Source organism: Haemorhous mexicanus, chromosome 4, assembly GCF_027477595.1.
Source record: "Haemorhous mexicanus isolate bHaeMex1 chromosome 4, bHaeMex1.pri, whole genome shotgun sequence".
NCBI lineage: Eukaryota > Metazoa > Chordata > Aves > Passeriformes > Fringillidae > Haemorhous > Haemorhous mexicanus.
The window spans coordinates 62,509,316-62,535,008 of NC_082344.1; the positions used below are offsets into that span (position 1 = coordinate 62,509,316).

A 25,693-nucleotide genomic window follows, 5' to 3' on the forward strand; every position below is an offset into this window, starting at 1 on the left:
GATTCAATGCATATATATTATGTTGTGTTGTTATGTTATTTTACATTATATTACATTACATTACATTATAGTATAAATATAATATAATATAATATAATATAATATAATATAATATAATATAATATAATATAATATAATATAATATAATATAATATAATATAATATAATATAATATAATATAATATAATATAATATAATATAATATAATGTAATATAATATATGTTGTATATATATGCACATATATATTTATTGATACAGCTTAATTTATTTACAGACTTAAGCTTTATAGGAAGGGCCATGAGAGTAGATGAAGACCAGAGTTATCACTTTTAGAACTACCAGACTTTTGAAAGTCCATGTATTCTGACCAGGACTGCATTAGAGGAAAACTAGAAAGGAAATCCAAGTGTCTTTGATTTCTGAAAGTAAAAGGTTCAGATCATACATGGTTTACAGATCAGACACAACCTCAGAAGAAGCTGTCAGCAGCCAGGGAAGAATGTCTCTATTATACCACACCTTGGCCTGTGCACACTCTGTCTTCAACTCCATTTATGTTGGTCCTTGTGTCACTTTGCAACAACTTCACAGTGTGGAAGAATTTCACCACTGATCTAGTGCTGAAATTCCATACTTCCTTTTTTGATCTTGGTTCCCCTCACCTAGGCAGGATCAATTTGTATTCCTGCTGTGTCTACACAAAGTAATTCAGTACTGACCGGTGCATACATCAGAAAAAAACCTAAAACAAATACCTAAGTAATTTAAAATTCCCACTAAGAAGAATAGATCTTACCTTTTTGAGAAGCTGGATTATAACTAGAAGAGGGCTAAATCTCATTTCTTACCTTCATCCTCCTGAAGTAACTCTGCAAGTATTGCCTTCATGCAAAAATGTTTTTCTGCTTTGCAGCTGGAAGCGTGTGGGTACCTTTTCACTGCAGTGCTTTAAAGGGAGCTCAGGCACTCATGACAGCTGAGAGAAGTTGCAGCAGCACCAGGCTCAGGGCTTATGGCAAGCAGGACAATGCCTTGTGTTCTAGTGATACTGTCTGATGATTTCATGCCTTGTGTCCATTTCTGCCTTCTCATAGTTACACGATTTGCAATTACCCTGAGGGGACTAAAGGCAGTCAGTAATTTACAATGGCATCTTTTTGTCATTTTACTCACTTTATCTCTCTGTAAGAGACCCATCCTTTGTCTGATTGTATTTCTGAAGCTTTTCTGGTCAGAGAGGCTCTTGCATTGCTCTAAGCTGTGGAAGTCTTAGCAGACCAAGACAGCAATCAGTCAATAGTTTTTTCCCCTGGCTGCCAAACCAACTTGAGCATGCCCTGAATACCATGAATCTGTGCGAACATATCTAGTAGCTAACCTGCTCAAATAAAACCACAGGACTTTGTAATGACTGTTCCTGGAGAATCTTTTGCTGTGCTTAAGGTAGAGAAGTGATTAACTTGTATTAGAGCCAAAAGCAAATGAAAATATACAAATTCAGGTTTTGAGGCTAAATTCTTCCAGATATTGGAAAGGTCACTATGAATCACATTTCAGTCTAGTAGCCTTTTATTTCATGTTACTTTTATTCTGAGGTTTTTTTCTTTCTATATAAAATGTATCCCAGGTGTTCTGTGAAAGATAAATCCTGCAGAAGAAGCAAAAACAGTTGTGGGGTTTTTATCTATCAAATACAATCTCTTATTTGGTGATCCTGCAGCATTATCAGAAACAAATTCTTAGGGTCTGCCTAGATTTGGATATATTTAGTGCCAACTCTTGTGTCTTGTATACCAACAATCATTCTTATCATGGCACCAGCATTTAATGTCCTGTATAGAAGAGGATAATCATGTTTATTTAATGGCAAATATTTATACCTCTTTGAATTGTTTCAACGTCAAGGCAAACTTTCTTTAAGGTCAGCCTGACATACTTCCACAATAAAATTAAGGGAGAGGAGACATCTCAAATTTCCCTTGTTTGAATTCAGAAGGCCTCCTCCTGCCAAGGCAAAGCTCTTTGTAAACTCCATTTAGCATCAAAATTTTGGGTCTTCTGTTTAATGTTCAGGATTTTTTCTCTGTATTATCTCATTAAACAGGAGGAATTTCCTCACTATTTCAGGAACACTCCTAATGACCATACTCCATCACGGGCTTGGATCTGCTTGAATTAGCCAAAACCAGTTGTATTTTTGTGGAAACCCTGCTGTCCTTGCCTACAGAGACAGAGCAGTGCTCTGCAGGTCTGGAAGGGAGCTCTGCCTGCTCCAGCTGCCCCTGACAGCGTGGGCAGTGAGCAGGTCAGTGGCAGATGAACAACTGCTGACTGCCCCACCTGAGCTGGGAGCCAAGAGGGCTGCACCTCTGCTGAGCAGAGCCTTGGTGGCAATCAGTGTCAGGATCTTTTAATCAGAATGTTGCCCACATAATGCATCGTGTAAATAAAGAAACACTACAAGTAAAAACTGCTGACTTCATGATGAAGAAGGTAACAGTAATACCAGACTTAAAAATTATGGATAAAATTATTAAGCTGTTAGTTTATCACTTAGAGATAACCACTATATGAAGCAGCAGTTTTCACTCAATTTACTAATGTTTGGGGAATTTAGTTCTTAAATGCAAATGTGAACCTCTGCATGAACTGGAGTTTGCTATAAAATAACCTTGCTATTAATCTTGTATATTGCTCTTTTTTTATTAGCTTAAAACATAAAGCAGTCATTTGATTTCTGTTGTTCTGTGATTAACTTACAGTTAACAGTTGTTTGAATTAACTAGTGTTTGTTTCTTTTTATTTGGGTTTCATGATATTAATTTTCATTTGGATGCTCTTCTGCCAAATTCAGTTGTCAGTTTTGGCCAGCTTGTGAAATAATAGTGTTAAAGTCTCATTGAAGAGAGGCATCTCAATGATGTCTTTTTTTCATATTTATTTAACTAATATGAATTTAATCCCAGGTCAGAAGTAACTGAAAATTGTTCACTGATGAGTTTGCTTCCACTTCTTTCAAATAATTGTGCCTCCATGTAGAATAAGTAATTAGCAGAGCTCAGTGCACTGAAACCATCACTACATTTTAAATTAAACAGCCACTTCCAGAGAAAGGAAGCCTATTCCAGTAGGCCATGGAATAATTTTCTGAAGTGTTGGGCTCAGGCAGCGAGATGCAGAAGAGCTGGTGAAGGTGTCACTGCCTGTGTGAGCAGTTGTGTAAAAGGGCTGCAGCACTCAGGGCTGTTAGCTTCCTGCCTTTTGTTACTCCTCAACTCACACAATCAAGCAGGAAATCAAGTTACAGTTCCTTGCCTGGAGCTTGTTGACCTAGGGGTGGGAATGATCACAGTCACTGTAAAGGTGACTGCACTGGGAGGTAGAGGTGGGGCTGCCACATCTGTCCATTAGCACACCCGGTCCTTCAGCAGGTATTCCTAGGGAAATGATGTTCACCTACAGCCTGGGCCTCGTGGTATTTGGTTGGTGAACAGCCCAAGAACAGGCTGCTTGGTTTGAATTACAGTGAGAATTCCATATTGATGATGTGTGTGCCTATACACCACCAATTGCTGCAGGACAGTACTGGTGGACCTTAATTTGAAATGTAAGTAGCTCTTCACATCCCTGATCCTGGGTCTGTTTTAATTCACTTTGCCTGAGCATTTGCACAGAGAAAAACATCTTGTTGCCACACTTATGACTGACAAATAGCTGATATTCTATGGAACCTCATTTTTAGGTGGTCAAAGGAGTTCAATCAACCATTTACTATTCATAAATTAAATTAAAGTTTTACTGTTTATAAAGTTTTGCTGTATATAAAATTAATTTTTATTCTGTGAGGAAAAGCTATGAATGAACAGGAGCCTCTTGATGTCACAGGGATGACACCACAAGAAACTGCAGTTTGCAAATAATGTGCCACTGCAACTAATAGTATAAATGCTAATAATTCCCTCTATAAAAATACCTATATGTGGATAATATTTAAGCAGCAATAAGAACTAACTGAGAAAATACTATGCTTCTTCCACACCAATGAATCATAGCTAGGGATAAGGAAAAAACCTCTTCTTCTCTTTGCTTAAACAGCAGAATTTATTTATTGATTTAATTATAACAGTTCTGATGAAAAACTAAAGAGGCTAATTACCTGTCTGAAGTTTCAGTCAAAAGACACAGGAGTATCTCTGGTCTGAGATTTTCCATACAGAATTTACACTGGGATTTGGATATCCATTTTTTTAATTCTTGATGACTATCTTTATTTGCTAGTGTTGCCAATTTTTTCCTGTGCCTTTTTGTTTTAATAACTAAAAAGCTCTCCATAAGTTTTACCTTGTCAAATTAGCTGTTCAGGTTTGCCATTTGTTGCATAGATCAAATTGTCTTCTGATGAATTGCCTGCATTGTTTGTTCTGGGGCAAAACTGTGCATGCAGTTTACAAGCAAACAGCATTTCAGCTCAGCAAAGGGCACAACTAAGGTGTATTTTAAAATGTGCATGACAGAAAGCAAAAAATGCTTTTTTTTGAAATCATATTATAAGCAGCTTTTTGCATCAACTTTTTTGTTGGCAATTAGGTGCTAATTAAGCATGTAAGAAATTGAGCTCATACTTTAATTTTGTGTGCTTTGTTTTAAAGATGAAAATTAAAGGAAGTGGCTGTTCTGATCACCTGATAGCACAGCTCCCAGAAGGATTTCTGAGGTACAGGATGAATATGTACTATATGCCCAGGCAGGGAGGAGACATCCACAAAACATCAGTTCAAATCTAATAATAACCAAACAAACCAAAAAGATATTCTGAGGACATAGAGGTAAAACTCCCTGATGTCCAGACCAACCTCCATAGGCTGAGGCTGTTCTTTATGCACCTAAATGTGTAAATCCTGGTTTACTGAGATTTTGAAATCATCTAAGCAGGTCAGGCAAGAGCTCCAGCTGGCTCCAGACAGATTATCTCAAAGATGATCGTGCCCATGTCAACAAACACTTGACTGCAGAGCTCTACAGAAGATTCTGCACACTACAGACAGGAAGAGCTGACATGTCCAGCTTGCCAGAACCTCGGGGAGGGAGCACCAAAGGAGCAGAGAGCAGATTGGCACCTTCGCAGCCTTTGCTCTGCCTGTCCTCCCCCATTTTTGTGAAGCAGGCTCATATGTCCTATTGACAATGGGGCAGCTGAACTGACATTGACATTGAAACTTGTTTTGCTTGTCAAAGCCAACAAAACAGGGAATTTTGGAAGTGATGAATGGTGGAGTGCTTAAATATTTTCAATACCCTGTGGCTAGTTTCACCAATAAATGGCATTTTGTAAACACAGAGAAAAAAATTGTTGCAACATCATCTACAAGAAAATTCCCTTTCCAGGTGAAGAACATCTGGCATCTCCTAGTGAATATCTCAGAGAAAGTGTGTGACAGAGCTGGAACAGGAACCCATAGCTCCTTCCTGTAAATCATGTGCTGGGCCACATTTCCCATGGTTCTTTAATACTTGTAACCTTCCTCTCTTACCTGTCTGGACACACAGTTCAGCTGCAGTAGGAAGGTGGTTTGGTGAGGTTTTTGGCATGGTGAGGTTTTTGGCTTTGGCAGTTCCTTGCCAAAAGAGCAGCTTGCTCAAAGCTCTTATAGCTGAACCTATCCCCTCATCTGTCAAAATATTTCAATTTACAGTATGCTTTCCCAAGCAATCAAGCATGTTAAAACTGTACCTAAATTAGTGCCAGAACATGAGGTTAGCATGGCCCTTTCATTTTATGCTGTCCCCAGGGTAATTAGCCCTGATGAGAGGCTCATTAGCTACAGCACACAGCCACACAAATGCAGCTGCAGAGTTTTGAGGGTCCCAGCTAAATACTAAACGCTCCAGATGGTACTGTACCTACTATGTGGTATTAGTTCAGGATTCCTGGGCATGACAATGCCTTACTTACCTCTTGCATTGTCCTACTACTCTGATTCCATTCCACCACACGTTATTATTTATTTTCTGATCCCTGAGTCATCCCTGCCCCTAATTCACCATCCCTTGCCAGTGTTAAATACAAATCTTTCACATTTAGTGGACTCTTGCAAATAGTTTTATACATACTCATGCCAATCAAAAGTGCACAGGGCACATCTGATGGCTGAACTCAATCAAAAAGCAGACATATCTTGGGAGATAGTCCTGATATACAGATCAAACCCTTTGGATTTCAAGCAAATGCATCCCATTCTCTGCAATTCTGTCCTGCATGTGTTGCAGAATTGCACTTTTATTTCCTAATTTTTGTTTGTGATTTTTTAAAAGAGAGTTAACAGTCTCCTCATTGCCAAACCAGTCTAGACAATGCCTTGCCTATAGCTCTGTCTCTTTATATAATTCCATTTACACTGGATGGGAAAGAACCGAAGGGGAATACCAGTCTATATCTTACACCAGTTTCTGCTTTTCTCTCTTCTGGAATCCTTCTTTTATTCTGATATTCCCCAAGCAAGTACAACAAATGCCTCACATTTCTTCAGTAAAACCATCTGAAGCAACGAAGCTTCAAAGAGTGTATCCCAGCTCTGAATGTGTTTTTAGATTTATCTAATGCTTTTTCTTTCAATCTGGTCCCATAATGATGTAACCCACATCTTTACACACACAAAAGTTGGCAGAGAGGGGGAACATAGATCATTGCTGTGCAGCTGAACCTTAGACCTCTGTGTCACTAATTCTGCAGGAGCTTGAATTTGTTTCTGAGTTTCACGCTTATGAACACTGTCCTGAATGCAGTCATACAATCAGAGAAGCCTAGAATGGTTTGGATTGGAAGGGACCTTTAAATACCATCCAGCTCCAACCCCCTGCCATGGACAGGGAACCTTCCACTAGGCCAGTTTGCTCAGAGCCCCATCCAGCCTGACCTTGAACATTTCCAGGAATGGGAAGTCCACACCCTCTCAGGTTAACCTATCCAGTGTCTTGCCACCCTTATCATAAAAGAACTTCCTTCCTCATATTTTATCTAACCCTAACCTCTTTCAGTTTAAAGCCATCACCCCTTCTCCTATTATTACATGCTTTGTACAAAGTCCCTCTCTGGCTCTCTTGTAGACCCCCTCTATGTACTGAAGGGCTGCAGGAAAATCTCACTGGAGCCTTCTCTTCTCCAGGCTGACTCTCCTGCCTCAGCGTGTATTGACAGGAAAGGTGCCCTCTGGTAAACTTAGTGGCCCTCCTCTGGACCAGTATTCCTTACTACTCAAATAGTTGCTTATTTTGGGTGTTTGAAGTTCTTCAATATCATTTTTTTGTGACACAGGGTAACGAAAAGTTCAAAAGATAACTTTGAAATGCTTTGTGGAATTGTTTTCATTATCATTACAAAATTCTGCTAAACACAATGATAGTGCAACATGTTGAGGGCATTGCAGGATGCATCCCTCAAGAGCTGGTAAAACACATTTTAGAGAAGCTCATGATCAGATAAAGTTTTTATCATTGTTCAAGAGCAGGGAAGGACCTGGCGAAAGGAACACCTAAATTACGCAAGCTCACCTTGCCACCCCCATAGTCAGGTACGTTTTTTGTGCTGGGAATGAGAACTGGCACTCTTCCAGGGAGGTGTGTCAGAGGGAAGTGAACGTGGCCCTGAAGGATCCCATTGTGCTGGAACAGCCTTTCTGGAGAGCGAAGGTGTGTCCCTGCCTTTATAAACACTGCTGCTCTTCCAGCAGCTCCCACTCTTCCGAAGGAGGGGAATTGCACCAGGAGCTGTGTTTGGATGTCTCCCAGCCCTCTGCAAGGTATGCATTTCAGTTATCTTCCTTTTGCACTGTCCCACTTGCAGCAGAAGCTAACTGTGAAATCCTTATCCATTTTAATGTTATTGTTTGCTGTGTTTGCAACAGAACTGTGAATGCAACATGAGGTTCCCTAAAGATGGGCTCATGGAATGAAGATTTGTGTATAGCACAAGGCATGAAGCAAGTTGAGTAAGAACTGAACAGAGCCTGCTCATATAAGCTGCTACCTGTGCATTCTACTTTCTAAATTAATGTAACTAAAGATATTTGCAGATCACTGAATGTTGAAAGAGATTCTTCTTTATTAACCTGGCTGCATATTCATTTTGGCTTTCTAACACAAAAACTATGATGGAAACATCTAAAAAATACATTTAGGGTTTAAACCCCTCTTTGATTTAAACCCCTCTTTGATCCTGAAAGCTGCTTTATAAAGGCAAACACCTACAGAAATAAGCATGCTCTGTGCAGATGCAGGTAGCACCTTGATAATAATTTGCTAACTAGCCACATTTCAAAACTGAAGTTGCACATTTATCCCTAGAATTTGGTGGCTTTAAACACAGCCCAGTACACTGCAGGTTATCTTCAACAGCAAAAAGGTTGTCTAGCAGTCAAGGTGGAAAAAAATGCATCAATAGTTAGTTTTTGCTGTCTGGAAAGACAACCATAACCAACAAAGACAAGCATTTCTTTCAGAGCAAATTTGAAATACTGGCATAACCTGTGAATTACAAGGATTTTCAGGATGCCTACGAAATAGTTTTCCTTAACTTGAACCAAACAGTTTCCTTTCTGTCTGGCATATTTTTGAAGAATAGCCAGAGGTTGGAGTCAAAAATGCTTATGAGTCATTTTACAAAATGGGAGATGGTGGGAACAACTGCTTTATTGTTATAATTTAAGATATCCACCTGAGATTGACAAATCCAAGGTCCAAATTTCTTCTCTGACTGCAGAAAAGATTTTAATTAAGGTACCTCAGTCACTGGGCAGTAGCATGTCTGGGCAGTGATTCTTCTGTTCCCCATTGCACAGACAACAAAGTAACTGAAAGTTACTCCACAACCTCTTACAAGGGGAATTCATAATGGTATTTAAACCAGGTATTGTTTACACACAGGACAGATCATTTTGCTGATAGCATCACTTTAATAGGTTCCAAAGTGCAGTGCAATGCCATGTCTGAAAAACTTCAACTGTCAAATGTATTACAGCATTAAGTGAAAAGGTTTTTTATGGTTTTGTTTTGCTTTGAAGGCAGATACCAAGCAGGACAGAGGCCATGAGGATCAAAAGCTTTGGGCTCCTTTGTGTGTTGATGCTGGTCTCCCAGATGCTACTAGCCAACTGTGAAAGACAGAAGGAAAGAAAAAAGGGAAGACAAGGCATAGAACATGGTGGAAAAAAACAAAAGGACTCTAACCAAGGAAATGAAAAGGGGCAGAGGTCAAAAGGAGGAAAATCATCTCCTAAAGGCAAGTTTGAAACCAAGGAAAATGCTGAGTGCACCTGGTCAGTGATGGACAGAAAAGCTGTTACTGTGCACGTGCAGTGCAAGCACGGTGACAGAGAGTTCTGGTGTGAATTCTCTGGAGACCCTTCTGGCTGTGCCCAGTATGCAGCAAACCAGAAATCCTACTGGAAACAAGTCTCTCGGTCTCTAAAGAAGCAGAAGCAGATTTGTCAAGACCCCAAAAGTGTACTAAAATCTAAATTATGCAGGAAAGGCCCACAAAGTGCTCACCTCAGGTTGACTCACTCAAGCCTACTAACAGCAGTGGGTCCTGCCAAAGAGAACACAATGCATCACACAAAAGAAGCTGTTCAGACTCCAGCAGATGCCTCTGTGACCGAAAAAAGGCTAGAACACAGTCCTCAAGACTGTGTGGAAGATGTAGATTACATTGACCAGAAAAAGGTGGCTGAGGAATACTGTCCAGAAGGCTTGCTTTCCTTCTGCAACTTTTTTATCACAATGGTCCAAGACAAACGATGCTGAGGAGGTGTTTCTAAAGCTCTGAACCATGAAAGCCTGGTCTCTTTGAAGTTACTGCAAACCATTCTAGATTTTATTCTCATGTTTCATAGTGTATATAAGCAAGAAGGAATATATTTTTCTGATTTTGTATGTACACAACAGACTACCACATTTGAAGATGCTATCGATGCTGTGTGCCCACAGATTGCTACCCAATGGATGTGTTACCAGTGGATGTTACATACTCTGTGCAGAAGTGCATCAGTCATCTCCTTGGCCCTCTTTGAGCTGTGCTAGCCAAAGTGATGAACTCAGTGCCGTGCACCTCTTGGTTATGTACAATGCTTTTGACCGAAAAATTATTAAGAAAAATAAACTTCAAAATACATTAAAAGTATTTCCTCTCTCCCTCTCTCTGTGTTTTACTAGATTTCTCTATAAGTGCTGAACATTTGTCAAAGAATGATCTTCCACAATATCTAGGTGAAGTGTTGTTTAAAAAGTAGTTTTCAAAATACTTCTGCAGCTTTCCAGACTTCAGCTTTTGACAGCGAGCTACATTATCATTAGATTTTCATCATTATAGTAATGAAGGGCAAAAAAAATTTCTGAATTGTCAGTAAGTGCGGAAACTTCAGTTTTTAATCTCACCAAAGGATGTCAGAACACTTTGACAACACCAATTCCCTCTTTTCTCCTACAGTCTGAAGCACATTGTACAAACTTTCTGGTAGGTAACAGAGGCACGGGGCTAGAATGAGTTATACAGGCTTGTACAGAGGCCCAGGGCTGGATCCCTTACTCAACAAATAAAGAGCTCATATTCAACACTGCCTGCAGGGTTTTTGAAATTCCATATTCTTTTATTTTTCTGTGTGGAATATTTTTCTGTTCATTAAACTAATATTTTTCTGTTCATTAAAATTCATCTGTGTTAAAAACCCAAATAAACAAACAAACAAAACCCCACAACATAAAAACCCCACACAAAACTCCAAGAACAAAGATTTTAGAAAATGTAAAGCTAAATAATGACAACTGATCTTTGCTAATTTTTGAAAATTCAGCTGGAAGAACTGTAAAATCCAACTTACACTTTTCTTAAATACAACTTGCACTTTTCTTGTGGATCTGAGCACAGAAGTATGGTCTTCTGCTAGTGATCCACTTGAGGAAACCTGAAATTTCATGAAAAACAATTTCCCTGATAATTTCTAGCAAATTAAATCAGCATTTCTGTCTCTTGAGATAAAATAGCCTGTTTCCTTCTGTTAATATGTCATTGCTAGAATAGTTTTAAGATGGGTAGTTAGGAGTTGAATGTGGGATGCTGCTATTAGTCAGACAAACTGTGTTTGACAGGGATTCAGATGTATTTCACCAAGTAAAAATGGCAAAACAGAAGAGATTCTTCCTACTAAAGTTGTAGTCTCTGAATGCCCTGTGGAAACACTGGCTGTTACCAGGCCATGCAGGATAAATTTGGTTGGACTGGTGCCCACAGCAAAGCAAAATTCCAGTAAAAAGGGGCATCAACACAAACACCTGTGAGGCTGGAAGACAGAGCAATTTCGGTGCCAAGCAGGGTGGGAAAACAGCTACCAGCTCTTTATTATCAGGGGAGATACATAAAAGCTGAAAGGGCAGGCCAATTGCAGCTGCTAGACACTTTGTGTGTTGGCCTCCACCCCTTCACGTTAGGAGATGATTGAGATAAGAAAGTCAAAACTGCAGAGGAAGTATTAGGAGCTTTATTTGGCCCAAGCAATCATACACTACAGTAATTAATTATTAATGTCTACCCTGGTATCCAGACACCTTTCTAGTAGTTCCAGATTATAACCAGAGCACTGGGCAGGCCTGACTTAAGAGGCTTACTTGCTCCAGATATTTTGGAAAACATCCAACCCTACCTGCCTTAGCTGCTGTTACTCTGGGGAGCACTAAGGTGAGGACTTTGTTGCCTGAAGCACGATCACTCTGCTCTGGGATGCCAGAAGGCACTGCTCTCCCTCTGGCTGCCAGCCAGGCAGGCACACTGGGCCAGTGACATATCCCAGAGCAAATTCCAGCCAGGGATTCCAGAGCTGTGAGTTACATCTCCGTGTGCAGGACTGTCAGCACCTGGACCCACGGGCTGGAGTTGCACCTTCCTCTCCAGGGAAGGGTTGCATTTCTTCTGCCTCATCTTCTTGTTTCCATTAGGGCTGACTTTTATCTTCATGTGTGGCTCTTTGCAGGAGGAAAACATGCTCATTCTCAGCAGTTCATGCGTGCATTTCACCTTCAATGCAGGCAGTTGTGCAAGGGCAGTGTGGAGCACCAGCAGAAAAGGAGAGCTCTGTGCAGCCTTTTCCTCAGAAGGTGAGCTGTTGTGAGAGTGAACATCTCAAAACTGTCTTGGCCAAAGTATGGAATTTTTTACCTCCATGATGAAAGTTTTTCAGAAGGCTGCATTTCAGACTAGCAGGGTCTGAGGCAAATATATCAGGAGTCTAACTTCATTACAGCCTGTTCTATAGTTGTAGTGACCACAACTCTGTGGTCTAAGGTCCCATTGCATCTGCTAAGCCCTGTGTTTTTTCAGACAACATCCACAAAGCAATCACTTGACAGCAATCACATATGAGTCTTTCTTTGGGGCTTTAGAGTCACTGAAGTCAGTATGACTTTGGTGATTGTGGAGTCAAGCTACTTAACATCAATAAAACATTTCCTGGTATTGTTCATCTTAGGACCTCTGCTCGTGATGAAAAAGTTGACAGCTGAGCTCAATTCTCTGCCTCTTTGTCCCAGGTGCACCAGTTGTCCTTGTGCCAGAACTTCATGTTTGAAGAACTTGATGGTAGTGACTTTTCTAAGACCTTTTCTAGCAGGGCAGGCAGGACTGCAGTGAAGGAGAACAAAGAATGGGTTTGAACTCTGAGTGCGTGGGCCAAGTCCTCAGTCCGACCATACTGAAATTCTACAGTCTCAGCCTTCCTATGTTAATGTGAGTTATGGAAAAATCAGCTCTATTTCACACCTGGGGAAACGGAGTACAGGAAGGCTGCATGACCCTGGCAATCATGGGAAGAATATCAGAGGCTGGATCAGCTACCAGAGAGAGGTCTGGAGTTCCTGTGGTTTCCTTCTCCCATGCCTCATGATTAGACCTTTCTGCACAAGAACTGCATGGATTTTTTTTTTTTTTTAAGATATCCAGCTAACTTCTAGATATTTTAAAATTATTAGGAGTATCTCGGTGAAAAATTAGTTTACTTTCTCTGCAATATAGTTTGTTTTCCAGACAACCCTGGTTATAATAATTTGAATATCTAGTTGGGACGAAAGACAGAGCTTTTGAAGAGAGGAGCCTCATTTTAGCTTCAGAGATAAAGCTTCAGGGAATTTCTTTTCTAGATGGTGGATGAGCTTTTTAGATAGACCCAACCCACACATACTCCTGTAAATTCTTAAATTCTCCTCAAACTTAGAAGAGTCAAAAGATCAATTTTATTTTAAAAAGAGAAGAGGCAAATTTGGAATTTTCCCAACAGTTATCTCCTAACATATGATGGTTTTATCTGGAAAAAGTTACATATTTCTTTGTATTCACTAGGAAATGGGAAGACATTGTTAATGCCAAGCAAATAGCTCTGGCAGTGCAGCACTACTTAAGAATCTGTAAAATTGCAGCTCCTTCAAAGTTTTATTCATTACTATTTACTGCAGTGTATTTTATGCCCACTTTCACACACAATTTCATTTGAATGAGTTTTCGTTCCTTTTGCAAGCTCCTTTATTCATTTACCACTTTGGCTACAGGACAGATTGTGTATCTAATCTCCAGAGCTGCTTGACTACTTGAAGGAGAATAGAACTGAGTGATTCAGCCTTCCTGCTTCCAGGAGTTCCCACCCTCCTCTTCCCCCAGGGGGCCAATGGGTATTGCCACCTGATATCACCTCACCTGGAACTGGCCAACCCTAGTGGAGACTGTTCAGACAAGACACATTTCACACTGCCATGCTCCCTGTGCAGACAGAGCTGAACCTAGATAATAAATTCCCCTCCCTTTTCCACTTTTGCCTTGTTTTTTTCTGATGCTGCCTTGAGCAAGGCAGCTCAACACTTGCTGGTTGCTGCTGCACCTCACTTGTACCTTTGCTGGGTTTGCATTCCAGTTCAATATATTTTACAGGTTGTTCCTCCAGGCTATTCCAACAATGATACCATAACAGGAATTGATCAAAAGCAAAAATCCAGCTTCAAGGATGGGAAATTCAGCAAGTTCCAGCCTGCAGGGGTTCCTTGCAGTCTTGTCACTTGGATGATGCTCCTGACAGGAGCATGCATGCCCTCTGCTTGTTATCACCATAAATGCTGTGAGTGAGTCCTAGGGCATTTTCTAACATCCTGGAACTTCTTTCTGCTCCCCCCTTGACCAAGCAGGGGAACTCTGAACCCTGGCTGCAGTCATCACTTCTCTTCAAAGAGCCACAGAGGAGAAGGCAGAATGCAAGGCTCCTAGGAAGGTTAGGGTTATCAGGCACTGGACACCTGGAGGGCTCGGGCTGTACCTGTGTGTCTCTCCTGCTCCTTCTAGTGCTATTTCAGAGAGGCAATATATGGTCACAAATAAAGAGAGGGGACTGGCCATGCCATACAGCTTTTTACCTGTTTGCAGAGCTTTGTAGCAGGAGAGGATGCATTAGGGCCCAGCTTTTCTCTTAAGCAAGGATTCATACATAAGGGATTTCGTTGGAAACATGCTGTTATCCATGTAAAGTATGTGTTTTATTCAGCCACCAGACTTTCTTCCAAGCTTGCTCATCAACCCCACTGGAAATACCTGGCTTTTAAAGAAGTGATGGTGAGTAAGTGGAAGAACAGTGAAATGTTCCCATCAAGCCAAAGCTACCTGCCTGCCTGCCTTGGCCACAGATCATACCAGGCCCCACGTGGAAATGATAAACTTAATTAACCCAAAGCTCCCAGTGGAATGTGTAAGTCTCACACTGATTTCCAGGCAACAAACAGACACATCAAAGGGACTTTGTTATATAATGAGGGCCTGTGGCATGTTCAAAACCGTCCACCAGTGTGCACATACAAGTGCTCTGTGGTGTTTTGTGTATGCCAAGGAAGAGAGTTGTCCCAGCCAGCCAAAGCCTTTGATGTTAAAATTAGTCTTAAAATGAAGGAATTACAGTATTATCTGTAACAGGAATGTATTCTGTACATCCATAATACGTGCACTAATTATATGTAATAGGTGTGCTTAGATAATAGAATATTATTTAAATAATATAAGTTACTTTTACATCTTTTGCCTGAAGCTGCTGTGGTCTCTAGAGTCACTCTAGAGATGGTGTGGTTCCCTGAAAAATCTTGCACTGCTTTTGGGCTGTTCCACAGCAGCTGGATTCCTACAGGTGTACATGCCATGGCAGCTCTGTTCCCACTGCTTCTTCAAAGCCTGCAGTCCTCAGTGTCTGGCAGGGAGGCCTCCAGGTGAGTGTTAAACTCAGAAATGCTCTATTCCTCTCTTACATGTGCAAATGGCACAGAAGAGAGCTAAGGAGTAAGCTCAGAGACAGCCAGCACTTGGAACACTAGGGATGCTGGATATTGTGCAGTTCCAGAGGAAATATTGTCTCCAAGGAATGGTGACACTTGGGCTGCACGTGCTGGTGCAGATGGGGTGTTGGGGTGCACAGCCCCAGCTGGGCCAGTGAGCAGGTTGCTGCTTGTGCAGGGTTTCTAGAGCTCCCAGGCCACTCTCACTGCAAGTGAGGACTCTGGCTGATGGCTGATGATGTCCTGGCCAATGTCCAGAGAGGTAATTACACTGTGCTGCCCAAGCTCTTCTCGGAATTTCAGTCAGATGCAGCTTCCTTCACTGTCCTAAACTGCTTTGTGCTCTGACTGCTAATGCTCTGGTGTGGCTGATCTCATGTAGGCGGGGGACTGGAAGAATATTTAGAAGTCCCTCAGGTCTGAAGGAGGATCAGTAATTAAGGCAATTTTCAACAGTTATTTAGAGAGAAGATATTTTTAAAAAAAACCTAAAAGTGGTGGTTTAAAAACAAAAGCAGAAAAAATAGTTGTTTTCAGAGGCAGATTAAATATTAACAATTAGAAACATAATTTTCTTATCCAGTGGTTTTATCTTGAATGTTCTTGTGCTTGATGTTTCATTTGTACTACAATCCACAGAATCCTGTGAAAATATGAATATCTTTAACCTCACAGTGTGAGTAAGGCTTAAAAACATAAATTAAGTCTGCACCAGCAGTTCAAAAGCCAAATTCCAAATACAAAGAGCCTCCTATTTATTATTACCTTAAAAATTGCTTCCTAAACTAATCTCATGAGGGTGATCCCCAACTTCTGAGTGCTTTACACTGTGAGGAGAGAGATACCAGGCAATCAAATATGAACGGTATTACTAGAAAATACAGAATTAGTAGACATTTGTAAAATTGACTTTTTCAAAATGAAGGAGCAAAAATGTACCTGCAAAAGAAATGTTAAGAAATGATCACATGAGATTCTGTGGGAGTGATTCTTAGTGGTGAATAAAAGTGTAATCCACAGAAAGCAGAGATTGCTAATGTAGGAGCTCGTGATCCCACCTGCATGGCTCATCTGAGTTTGCCCCATACCTGCTCTTGTAGGTAGATCTGGCAAGAGTACAGCTGACATTTCCATTGTGTGCTGGCTTCACCCTCTGGAAGCACAGAAAGGTATTTGGAGATTAAAGATCTCTTACTTTCCTTATAGCACAGGTATATCACCCTTCCTGTCTCCTGAATGCTGAGTTTGACTTCACTTTGCATTTGTATTCCTTGAGTGGCCTTGTGTTTTCCTGCTGAGCTCCACCCATTTACAAGAGCACTGTTTTCAAGGACATTTGTCTATTCAGTGCTCGTGAAGCTCCTCTGGACTTGCATTAGCACAGCTCAGAAGTAACTTTGGGTATCATTAGGATTAATTTTATCTTTTGAAATAGCTACTGTAATTTACTAGGGATGAGTAAGTCAGAGGAGGCCAAATAATTAGGTGATTGTAAATAGAATTAATTGAAAAATTGAAAACAGGATCAAAGGAGAAAGTTGCAGAGGCACAATCAATGTCTAACTCTCAACAGCTCTCTTTTCACACTCTCATATGTCATGTATTTTAGGCCATGTCTTCTAGGCTTCTTCATGAATACAAGAGACAGCTGCTGCAGGAGTTCAGCACACACTCCAGTCCATATGACCCCACTAGAGGTACTGTACCTGACCTGATGGGTAGGGAACCACTGTCTGCCTAAAGGGATCCAAAAGTGTTCATTCTGGCTGGTTTTGGGACTGGGACACTCAGCTATCATGGAGTGTTATTCCCACTCTTGGGCTGGGGGCTCATGATGTTTCCTGATGATGGGACATCCTTGAGGGTGTTTCTCTCCTGAAGTTCAGCTGATCACTGGCAGCGAGCAGTAGTTTGATCCAGTGGCTGCTGTCACAGTATTCCTCCTAATTTAAATACAGGAGGAAACAAACGTCACTGTTTGCAACAACACTTGAAATGTTTGCTTTCTTTAGGCATGTTCTCACTAGTTTAAATGCTCTTGTTACTGCAACCAGCTATGACAAGTTACTGCTCATCATAGTCACCTCAGATTTCCTCCACCAATCACAGGTATGCAAGAGTCTACAACATGTCTGATGTCTGCAAGAAACATCTTTGAGATTAGGCAACTTCATGGTCCTGTTTTGTCTCCTTAATTTGGAGTGGTGGTGTTTCCAAATGTCTCTGATTCTCAGAAGTCTAAAACTTGACCTCTGAACTCTTAATGTCATAAGAAAAGATATTTTCATGGAATCTGGGAGTCTCTGGGTTTGATCCATCAGATGATGAGCTGGAGGTAGCTGTATTATGCTTTGGAGCTCTGATGGAGGCTGTTTAGCTCTCTTTCTGTTTAGTCATAAGGTACTAAATCACCAAAGAGACATACTGCTGATGCACAGCAAACAACAAATAACAGGCACAATCTGGGCACTGCATCACAGGGCAGACCATTCAGGAGCTTCAGGGGCTCCAGGCTGGAGTTATAAAAGAAATCTTTTTGAAAATCATGGTAGAAAAACAATTACCAATGCTCCTTTTGTACCCAGTTGATTTATTGCACATTGGATATGCATCTGTCTGGCAACAAGCAGGGCCTATGAGCAATGCTTTCTTTGCTCTTTCCAGAATCCAGTTTGATTTACTGAGATTTAAGGAGGTGTCTCACTGTGAGGCTAATAAGAAGTGAAGTCTGTCTGATGAAGATGCCATTACTGGTAGGTAAAGTTCAGTTTGGAAAAAGAGTTTGAAAATACCCTTTTTCACCCACTGGGAAATTTATGTGCCTCTTTTGTGGTCAGCATCTCAAAATCCATGACCAATGGATGCAACGAATGAAATTAGCCAACGATACCAGTCACCACTGTGTGCCAAATTTTAAAATGCTCATCCAAAAGCTACCATTTTCTACACAATTTAAAAAGTTTCATATTTCTACATCCACATTTAAATTACTGAAATCTGTATCTTGCAAGAAATAACTTTCTTGGCCTCCCTGTTTCTTTGGATTTCTAGACTGCACTGAAAGCTCTGCAGTATTCAGCCTGCCTTGGGGGCAAAGCCCCACATTCCAAGGAAGGTCCAGAGATGGAGGTTGATCCCTTTCACACACCTTACAGCTGAACTTTGCTGTGCTTCCACTGCACAGAAGACAAGAATTCAAGTTAAATGCTGTTGGAATACACCACAGTTATCACAAAGCTGTACATATAAAATATTGCCCTTCACCCAAATTTTTGGAAAAATCAAAGAGTAATAACATAACAATAGAATCAAGCAGTGGTACCTGCTGCTAGACATTCATTTTAATGGCCATTCATATGAAGAGGTGGACCAAATGTGTAATGAAATATTCAAACAGCCACACCTAAGTGTTCAGTTTAGCCAAAAGCCTACAGTTATTCACTGCTCTTTCATTCTCTATCATCTGTTAATGAAGAAAGATCCTGAGGACATGAGGGACGTGTTTGACTGCATGTAATCAAATATTTGCTGTGCTTAGTTACCAGCAGCAGTACAGAGTACCCTAGCAGGGCAAGGTGTTGGTGCTTTGGATCTGCTGAGCAGTGCTGCAGAAGGCAATGGACAGGCTGCATGGGCTCAGCTCATCTGAGGATGTTGAATACCTTATTGCTAGTATCAGCAGAAACCTGTTACAATAAAAACTATAAAGATAGGGGGAAAGAGAAACGTGTTGCAGTATGATTTTCCTTTGGGGAAATAAACCATAGGACCAATGTGCATGGCCTTGCCTGAGCCTCACCTGTTTTTTCATCAAGAAATGTAGTCCTGGATTCCCCTGAGGGCTGCAGCATTCACCCAGGATTCTGGACACCTTGTAATTTAAACACAGCTGAGGGAAACTGCAATGCAAAGTCTATGAATATATTTTGGACAGACTTGTGTCACTTCACATGCTGCCTGCAACCACAGTTGTTACTTTTCTTAGGGGAAACAGAGAAGAGATAAATTGCAGCAGCTCTAGGAGTGTGTGACACCAATGCTAATCTTATCTGTGCTCCTTGCAGTTTAGACATGAGCCTTTGATGTGTGCCATTGTCCAAGGTCCTATAGGTCCCAGATTGAGTTTCTGTTACAGCTGTGTTATTTCATTGAAGGACTTACCCTAAATAACCCTATGGCTTGCAAGCAGCATACTTTCCACAGAACCTGCTGATTGCAGAAAATTTAAAAAATTAAAACTGAAGCTGACATGTCAAAATCCAATGTTAATCAGCTTTTGCTTGCTTAATTCTATAGCCAGGAAAAGAGCCTTTACCTGAGGCTATCTTACAAATTTTTTAGGCAGGAACATCCCATGAAAGAATATTTCTACAGGGAACAGTTTGTTCTGTTTCAGTAGGTAACAAAAGCTGTGGTTTTGTTGAGAACTGTGTTAAGATACTATATCCATGACAGGGAAATACATAATTACAAAATTCAAAGTTCTTTATTGTGCTAGTCCATCATCATTATTAGTAATGTGTGCAAATTACCAATAAATATGTATTATTTCATTCAAGCAATGATTTTTTATTTAAATTTGCTGCATTTTCTGAGCATCACAAAAAATGTGGGTGTTTGGAGGGCTTTGCTGGCTGCTAAGTTTGAAAGTGGTCAGAGAAGCTGGCTAATCCCCCTCTCCTCTGGCTGCACTTTCAGCTGCAGGGTGCATGGTGAAACCTCTCAGAGATTACAACATTTTTACCAAGTGCTGACTTTTCTGGGCAATCAAAAATCCTGGCAATCACACAGGGAATGAAAATTCACCACTGCCAATGATGCATCCTATTTCTTCCCTTGTCCTACACCTCTTTTTTCTGGGAAATGCTGGGTCTCTAGTGACAGGGTCTCCTATCCAGCCACTGGGGCTTTTCCCTGCAGTGGTTCTTGTTTCCTCTTCCCCAGGTTTGAGCTGCTTGAGCAGCCCAGGGAATGGCTGATGTCCTTCTTCTCTGGGCAGTCTCCCTCTGTCAGCACTGCTCTTTGCAGTGGTGTTCCTCAGGGATCCTGGCACGCCATGGGTTGGGCTGCTGTAGGACAGTCTGGACATTCAAGGCTCTGCTTCCTGCCTGGACTCAGAACTGGGGACAAAGCAGCACAAAAGGCTGGGTTCTGGCTCAGTTATGATTAACTGGAATATCCCTGTCAATGCTAGCCAGGGTTTTAACTGAATGCAGGTAACCACAACATTCTTATCTCTGGGCAGGGATGTTTTGGAACAGACTCTGCCTGGGTTCGTTGACCTGCAGGTGCCTGTGAGCTCAGGGGACAGCCCAGGCTTTAATATTCAGTACAACTCACCCTCTGCTGAAAATCACACAGGCAGTGATATGGGAATCATTTCATATTCATTTTTAATTTACTACATCAGGCTTTATCATGTCAAGTTGTGACCACAGTAACCTTTCCTGAACTAATTGAAGATTATGTCAGTGAAAAGAGTGAAAGGCAATTTTAGCAAGGCACACTGGTATGTTTCTGCTGTGGGACTGTATAATTTTTGACATTGCAATTAAAAAGCAATTACTTTTAAACTGGCATGATTTGCCATGCTGCAAAAAATCAGTCATCAAAATCAAAATCAGTCATCTCCCAATAAATTATCTCTGCTCCTTTGAGACAATATTGGGAGACTGTGAACACAAACAGTCCAAAGCAAAAGGACATCAAAAGTGATTTTGCTAATTTCTTTGAAACGTAGATCATCTCTTTTTGGCTTCAAAGTTCAGTCATATCCCACAGTCCATGTGCTGTGCCTTCCATTTAGCTTACTCATGGACATCTCTGTTTTACTGGAGAACTGAGTAAAAATGGCATCAACAGGAAAAATGTGTAGAGTTATGACCAAAGAACACTTGTAGGACACTTGAAGAACACAAGTGTGGCACTTGAGCAGGGCTGGGAAGTTAAAGGTGACTGTAGAGCATCATCAGGTCTACAGCTATGTTTCCATGATTTTCTATGGTTCCACTTAGTATTCAAATCAGGAAATAACTCAGACATTGGTAAAGAGGTCTTTAATTTCCCAGGGTTACTGTTTTTCTCCTGGTAAATTGAGACAGAGAAACGTTGATGCTGGTGAAATCTTTTAGGCTTAAAGGGAGGCTAATAAGTAAAGCTTGATCCATTTAATTTGTACTTGAAGGTATATTTCTGTGTAGAACTCTTTTTCTCAAGGAAGATGGAGCAACAAAAGGTCTGGATTATAAAAAAATATCAACTTGTTATAGTTCTGTTAAACTAGAATGTTTGGGCTAATAATTAAAGGGAAAGGTTATTTTGTAATCAATTAACCATTGTCAAATGATAAGAGAGTACTCTGCTGTAAATTTGAAAAAAATAATCTTGCCTTCTATAATGTGTTAATTGATGCCATGATGTTACATTATGAACAATAATGTGTGAAATAGATCAAATGAAAGATATACTGGAAAGAGAAGTTCCTTGAAACATCCCTGCAGCCAAGTATCATAACTGTCCACCCACTTCTGCTGGTTATTATAACAACTGGGTTGGTTTTACCTGGCAGAGAACCAGGTAAACTGGGTTGCTTTTACATGGCCTCCCAACTTTGCCCCAGCAAACTTGTGAATACTTTCTGTAATCATTTTATTATAACTCATTACTGATAAACACAGTAAAAGTAGGGAGTGCAAACCAGTCTAGCTGTGTCAGTCAACAGGCCACAGGAAATAGAAGATAAATCTTTGCACTAAAAGAATAATAAAGAATGGGAGAGGGTGAAGCAAAAAAGACACAGATTCTAGCAAATGTGTCATCCTGAAATGTTTATAAAGATTGATCTTTCTAATTCACCAGGAAAAGAGCAGGAGAAGTGCCTGGATTAAGAATTCCTGTCAGGAGGAAAAGCTGCCCTTCCCCACAGAAGAAATTAACACAGGATACGAGAGGAAGTTGTTAACACCTGAGTGTAATCCCAGAGTGAATCATGGAATGGCCTGAATGGGAAGTGGCCTCAATGATCCTCTAATTCCAGCAGCCATGCCAGGGACAGGGATACCTTTTACTAGGCCAGAGCTCTGTCCAACCAGGCCAATACAGGCAAACTATCAATTAATTTCACTAATGGTGGAACAGCCTGTGATGAAAAGTGCTTCACTACCTCATGTTATCAGAGAGCATGAGACCAGTGCTGCTCTGCACAAGCTGTGTTACCTAGAGCACAATTTGAGGATGAAATAGAAGCATGACACAGGATGAAACTAAAAAGCTGTAATATTCACAAGAACAGTTTAGACATTATGATAACCCTTATGATCTTAAAATATTGCAAAATATCAGCTTACCATGCCACCCATTCAGGCAGGAAATCTCAAATTTGAAGATTAAATTGTTTGCCCAGTGTCCCATAATAAGTCCCTAGTAGCCATAGAAATTAATCCCTGGCTACACAGTACATTCAGTACAGCTACAGCTCAAACAAAAATGTAGTTGATTAATGAAAAAATATTTAAACATACCAGGACCTGCTTAAACTTCTCAAGACATTTATTATTATTTTACTTCTTCACATGAAGCAGTCCCACATATCACCTATTAACAGTGTCTGATATTACTCAAGAAAATTGGGAACATAAAAAAATGTGGAGACTGAAATTGTCTTCCTGCTTCCTATTTTTAGTAGCATTTTAACACAAGGAAGGAGAAATCTGGATTACAGTTGTGTTTATTTCTATAATTTATCTCTGTCTAGACCACTTCTTAGTCTATGTTTCCCTACTGTAACCCAAGCAGATAACCACAAACTGGTGCTGTTGAAAGGCTGCTGTACGGAAGAAAAGCTGGCTCCTTCTGGTCACCTGGGGTTGGATATAGCCTATTAAAGCATAAAGTTATGCTCTGTGTAGGGTCTCATCCCCAGGAAGTCTATCAGCCATCCCAGTGTGGCTCCAAATGACTGCTCAGTGAGTTACACAACCCTCTGTGTCTGACCCACAGAGATCATCACTTTGCTGATGTCTTCACACAAGAGGCCTCTTGTCTGTTCCCTGAAGGTTCAGAACTCAGCTGCAGAGGTCCCAGGTCTAATTGCAATGGAGAGCTATTGGTTTGATTAGTATTCCTAGAAGAGTAGGAATGGAAAAATGTTTTCCCCCAGAGTTTTCCCAGCCCTCTGCAAGCCATTATTGTCACTCTCTCGTATTGACTGATTTATAGATTCATCAAGAAACACCCCCTCAGCCCCCATTTTTAAGCTACCCTTTAAGATATTTAAGGTGTAAATATAATTTACACCTGTTGCATTTTTATTCCACTTGGCCATAGGAAAGAAATTGTAAGATTTTTTCCCATGGCAGTTCCATCAGGCAATTGTGGCTGTTCTCCTGTAACTGAAATGGAAAAAAAAAAGGCCAAAAATCTAAGCAAGTATGGCATATGCAGAAAAAGAAAACCCTAAAGCAAGCAAATGTGATCTCAGTCTTGGAAATTCAGGCAGTCAACAGAAAACAAGATATGACCTAGAGTGAACAGATTAATAACAATTTATTTTTCTCTAGCAGAATGCAGATTTTCCAATTGACTGCATATGATATGCTCCAAAGACCTCATTATCACACAGTCAGTTCCTGAAATCATCAGCAAATTTTAGGACTGTGGCTTTAGATACTCAGAAAATGGATTGTGAAATTACAATTTTTAAATATTTTTCAAAAGCCTTTTATCTGCTGCATTTGAGAGGATCCTTAAATGCCCTTTCCTGCTTTATAATATTTCTCACAGGGAAATATTTGAGGCTAATTTTATGCAAATTTAACCACCCGGAAGCTAATTTTATGAATTTGAGCTGATAATCTAGGAAACTTTCATAGGGAGTGGAGAGAGAGGAGGATCCTGTGCTGGAGTGCACATCATCCCTTCTGTGCTGCCCTCAGTGCTGCAAAGCAGGATAAGTGCTTTCAGGAGGTGCCTGGTTTGTCCTTTTGTTGACAGAGGAAGTCTGTGCAGTCAGGTGACTAACCTTCAGTAATAGAAATCCTGTCTAAAATATTTAGCATGGATTTGAACCCTCTCTGCTCTATTCTCCCTCCATGCACACCCAAATCCCAGAAATTAGGTGAACTGGGGGTAAAGCAGCTGTATTGCTGTGGAATGTGCTGGTGTGGAGCACCTGCTGCTCTATGTGCTCCCTGGGTATTTGGGCAATCACTGCCACACAAGAGAGGAGGAACAGCAAGCAGGCAGCTGCCCTCTACTGCTCCCCAGTGCAGGGCTCAAAATAAACATGCTCTTCAAACTAAACAACTTTTTTCCCATTAGATATAAGATCTTTTTTCTTTTCTAAGCAAAGAAAAATGTATTATCCCAGACTGTTTGCCTTTCTTGGTTCATCAGGAATTTAATGAAATTTCGGCTGGCAAAGCAGAGGGATAACCACTCAGACATATACTTGTTTTTAATCTTTTCACCAGCCCCCATATCTTACGTGCAAAAAATTTTCTTTGGATCAGCCTTTGCTCCTTTCAAGCTGTTTAACAGGAAGGATCAGTTATTTAATAGGAAGGATCACTTAGTCCATTTAAATGCCATTTTAAGCCTGTGAATGATACTGCTGTTAAGAGAATGTTTCTGAGATTCAGCCTGTTTGCAGGGTTTCCTACCTGAACACTTGCTGGTCTCATTTTTCTCTTCTTTCTACTGAGCTCTTTTATGCAAGACAATATCTGAGGGTCACTGTTTTGAATATCAGGGAGTCTTCCCAGGTACCTGCATAAAGGGTAGCCCAAAAAATTCCTAAATTTCAGCCTCATACTGATGGACACTGCAGTGCTGCCACTACATCAGGTTCCATCCAAAAGCACTCCCCCGTTGCCAGAGTCCAGGGGCACCCAGACCCACTGCACAATATGCAATATAAACAAAATCTGTATGTGCACTGCCAATACACATATAAACAAAATCAAAACCCCTCTCAGAGATTTTCCCCCATATTACAGTGCTCAGGCCAGGCTGAATGGGGCTTTGAACAAGCTGGTCTGGTGGAAGGTGTTCCTGCCCATGTGAACAATGTGAACTTTAGGGCCCCTCCCAACCAAAACAATTCTATATTACATGAAATCAAACAGAAGGCCAAGTGCTGGTTGCAAAGGAGAACAGATCTTTCTATATTTCATTTTTTCCTAATAAGTTTAATGATTGCAGGCTCTGGTCAGGTGAAGACCAGGGGAGCAGCAGTGCTGTTGTGACATGGTCAGAGAAGTGGCTTTTCCAGATCTGTGTGGTTCTGGGAGTGATAACATTGATATCCCCCTATCCCACAGTAACTCAGATTCCTCTCGTGTTCCTGGGCAGCCC

The 25,693-nt window shown here is 40.7% G+C and overlaps 1 protein-coding gene across 2 annotated transcripts; it reads left to right on the top strand.

Moving 5' to 3' along the window:
• Nucleotides 1-7,643: 7,643 nt before the first annotated feature.
• Nucleotides 7,644-10,175, top strand: FGFBP1 (fibroblast growth factor binding protein 1). Of its 2 annotated transcripts, none has more exons than XM_059845134.1 (2): nt 7,644-7,797; nt 9,058-10,175. In XM_059845134.1, exon 2 carries the CDS (start codon nt 9,083-9,085, stop codon nt 9,797-9,799), a length of 717 nt encoding a protein of 238 aa, XP_059701117.1. In that variant the 5' UTR covers nt 7,644-7,797; nt 9,058-9,082; the 3' UTR covers nt 9,800-10,175. The 2 variants fall into 2 exon arrangements, with proteins under 2 accessions (XP_059701117.1, XP_059701116.1); XM_059845133.1 differs by having other exon boundaries at nt 7,660-7,797; nt 9,062-10,175.
• Nucleotides 10,176-25,693: the final 15,518 nt, after the last annotated feature.

Coding starts and splice junctions, on each gene's coding strand:
- FGFBP1 (XM_059845134.1), top strand. CDS start 9,083: ATGAGGATCAAAAGCTTTGGGCTCCTTTGTGTGTTGATGCTGGTCTCC.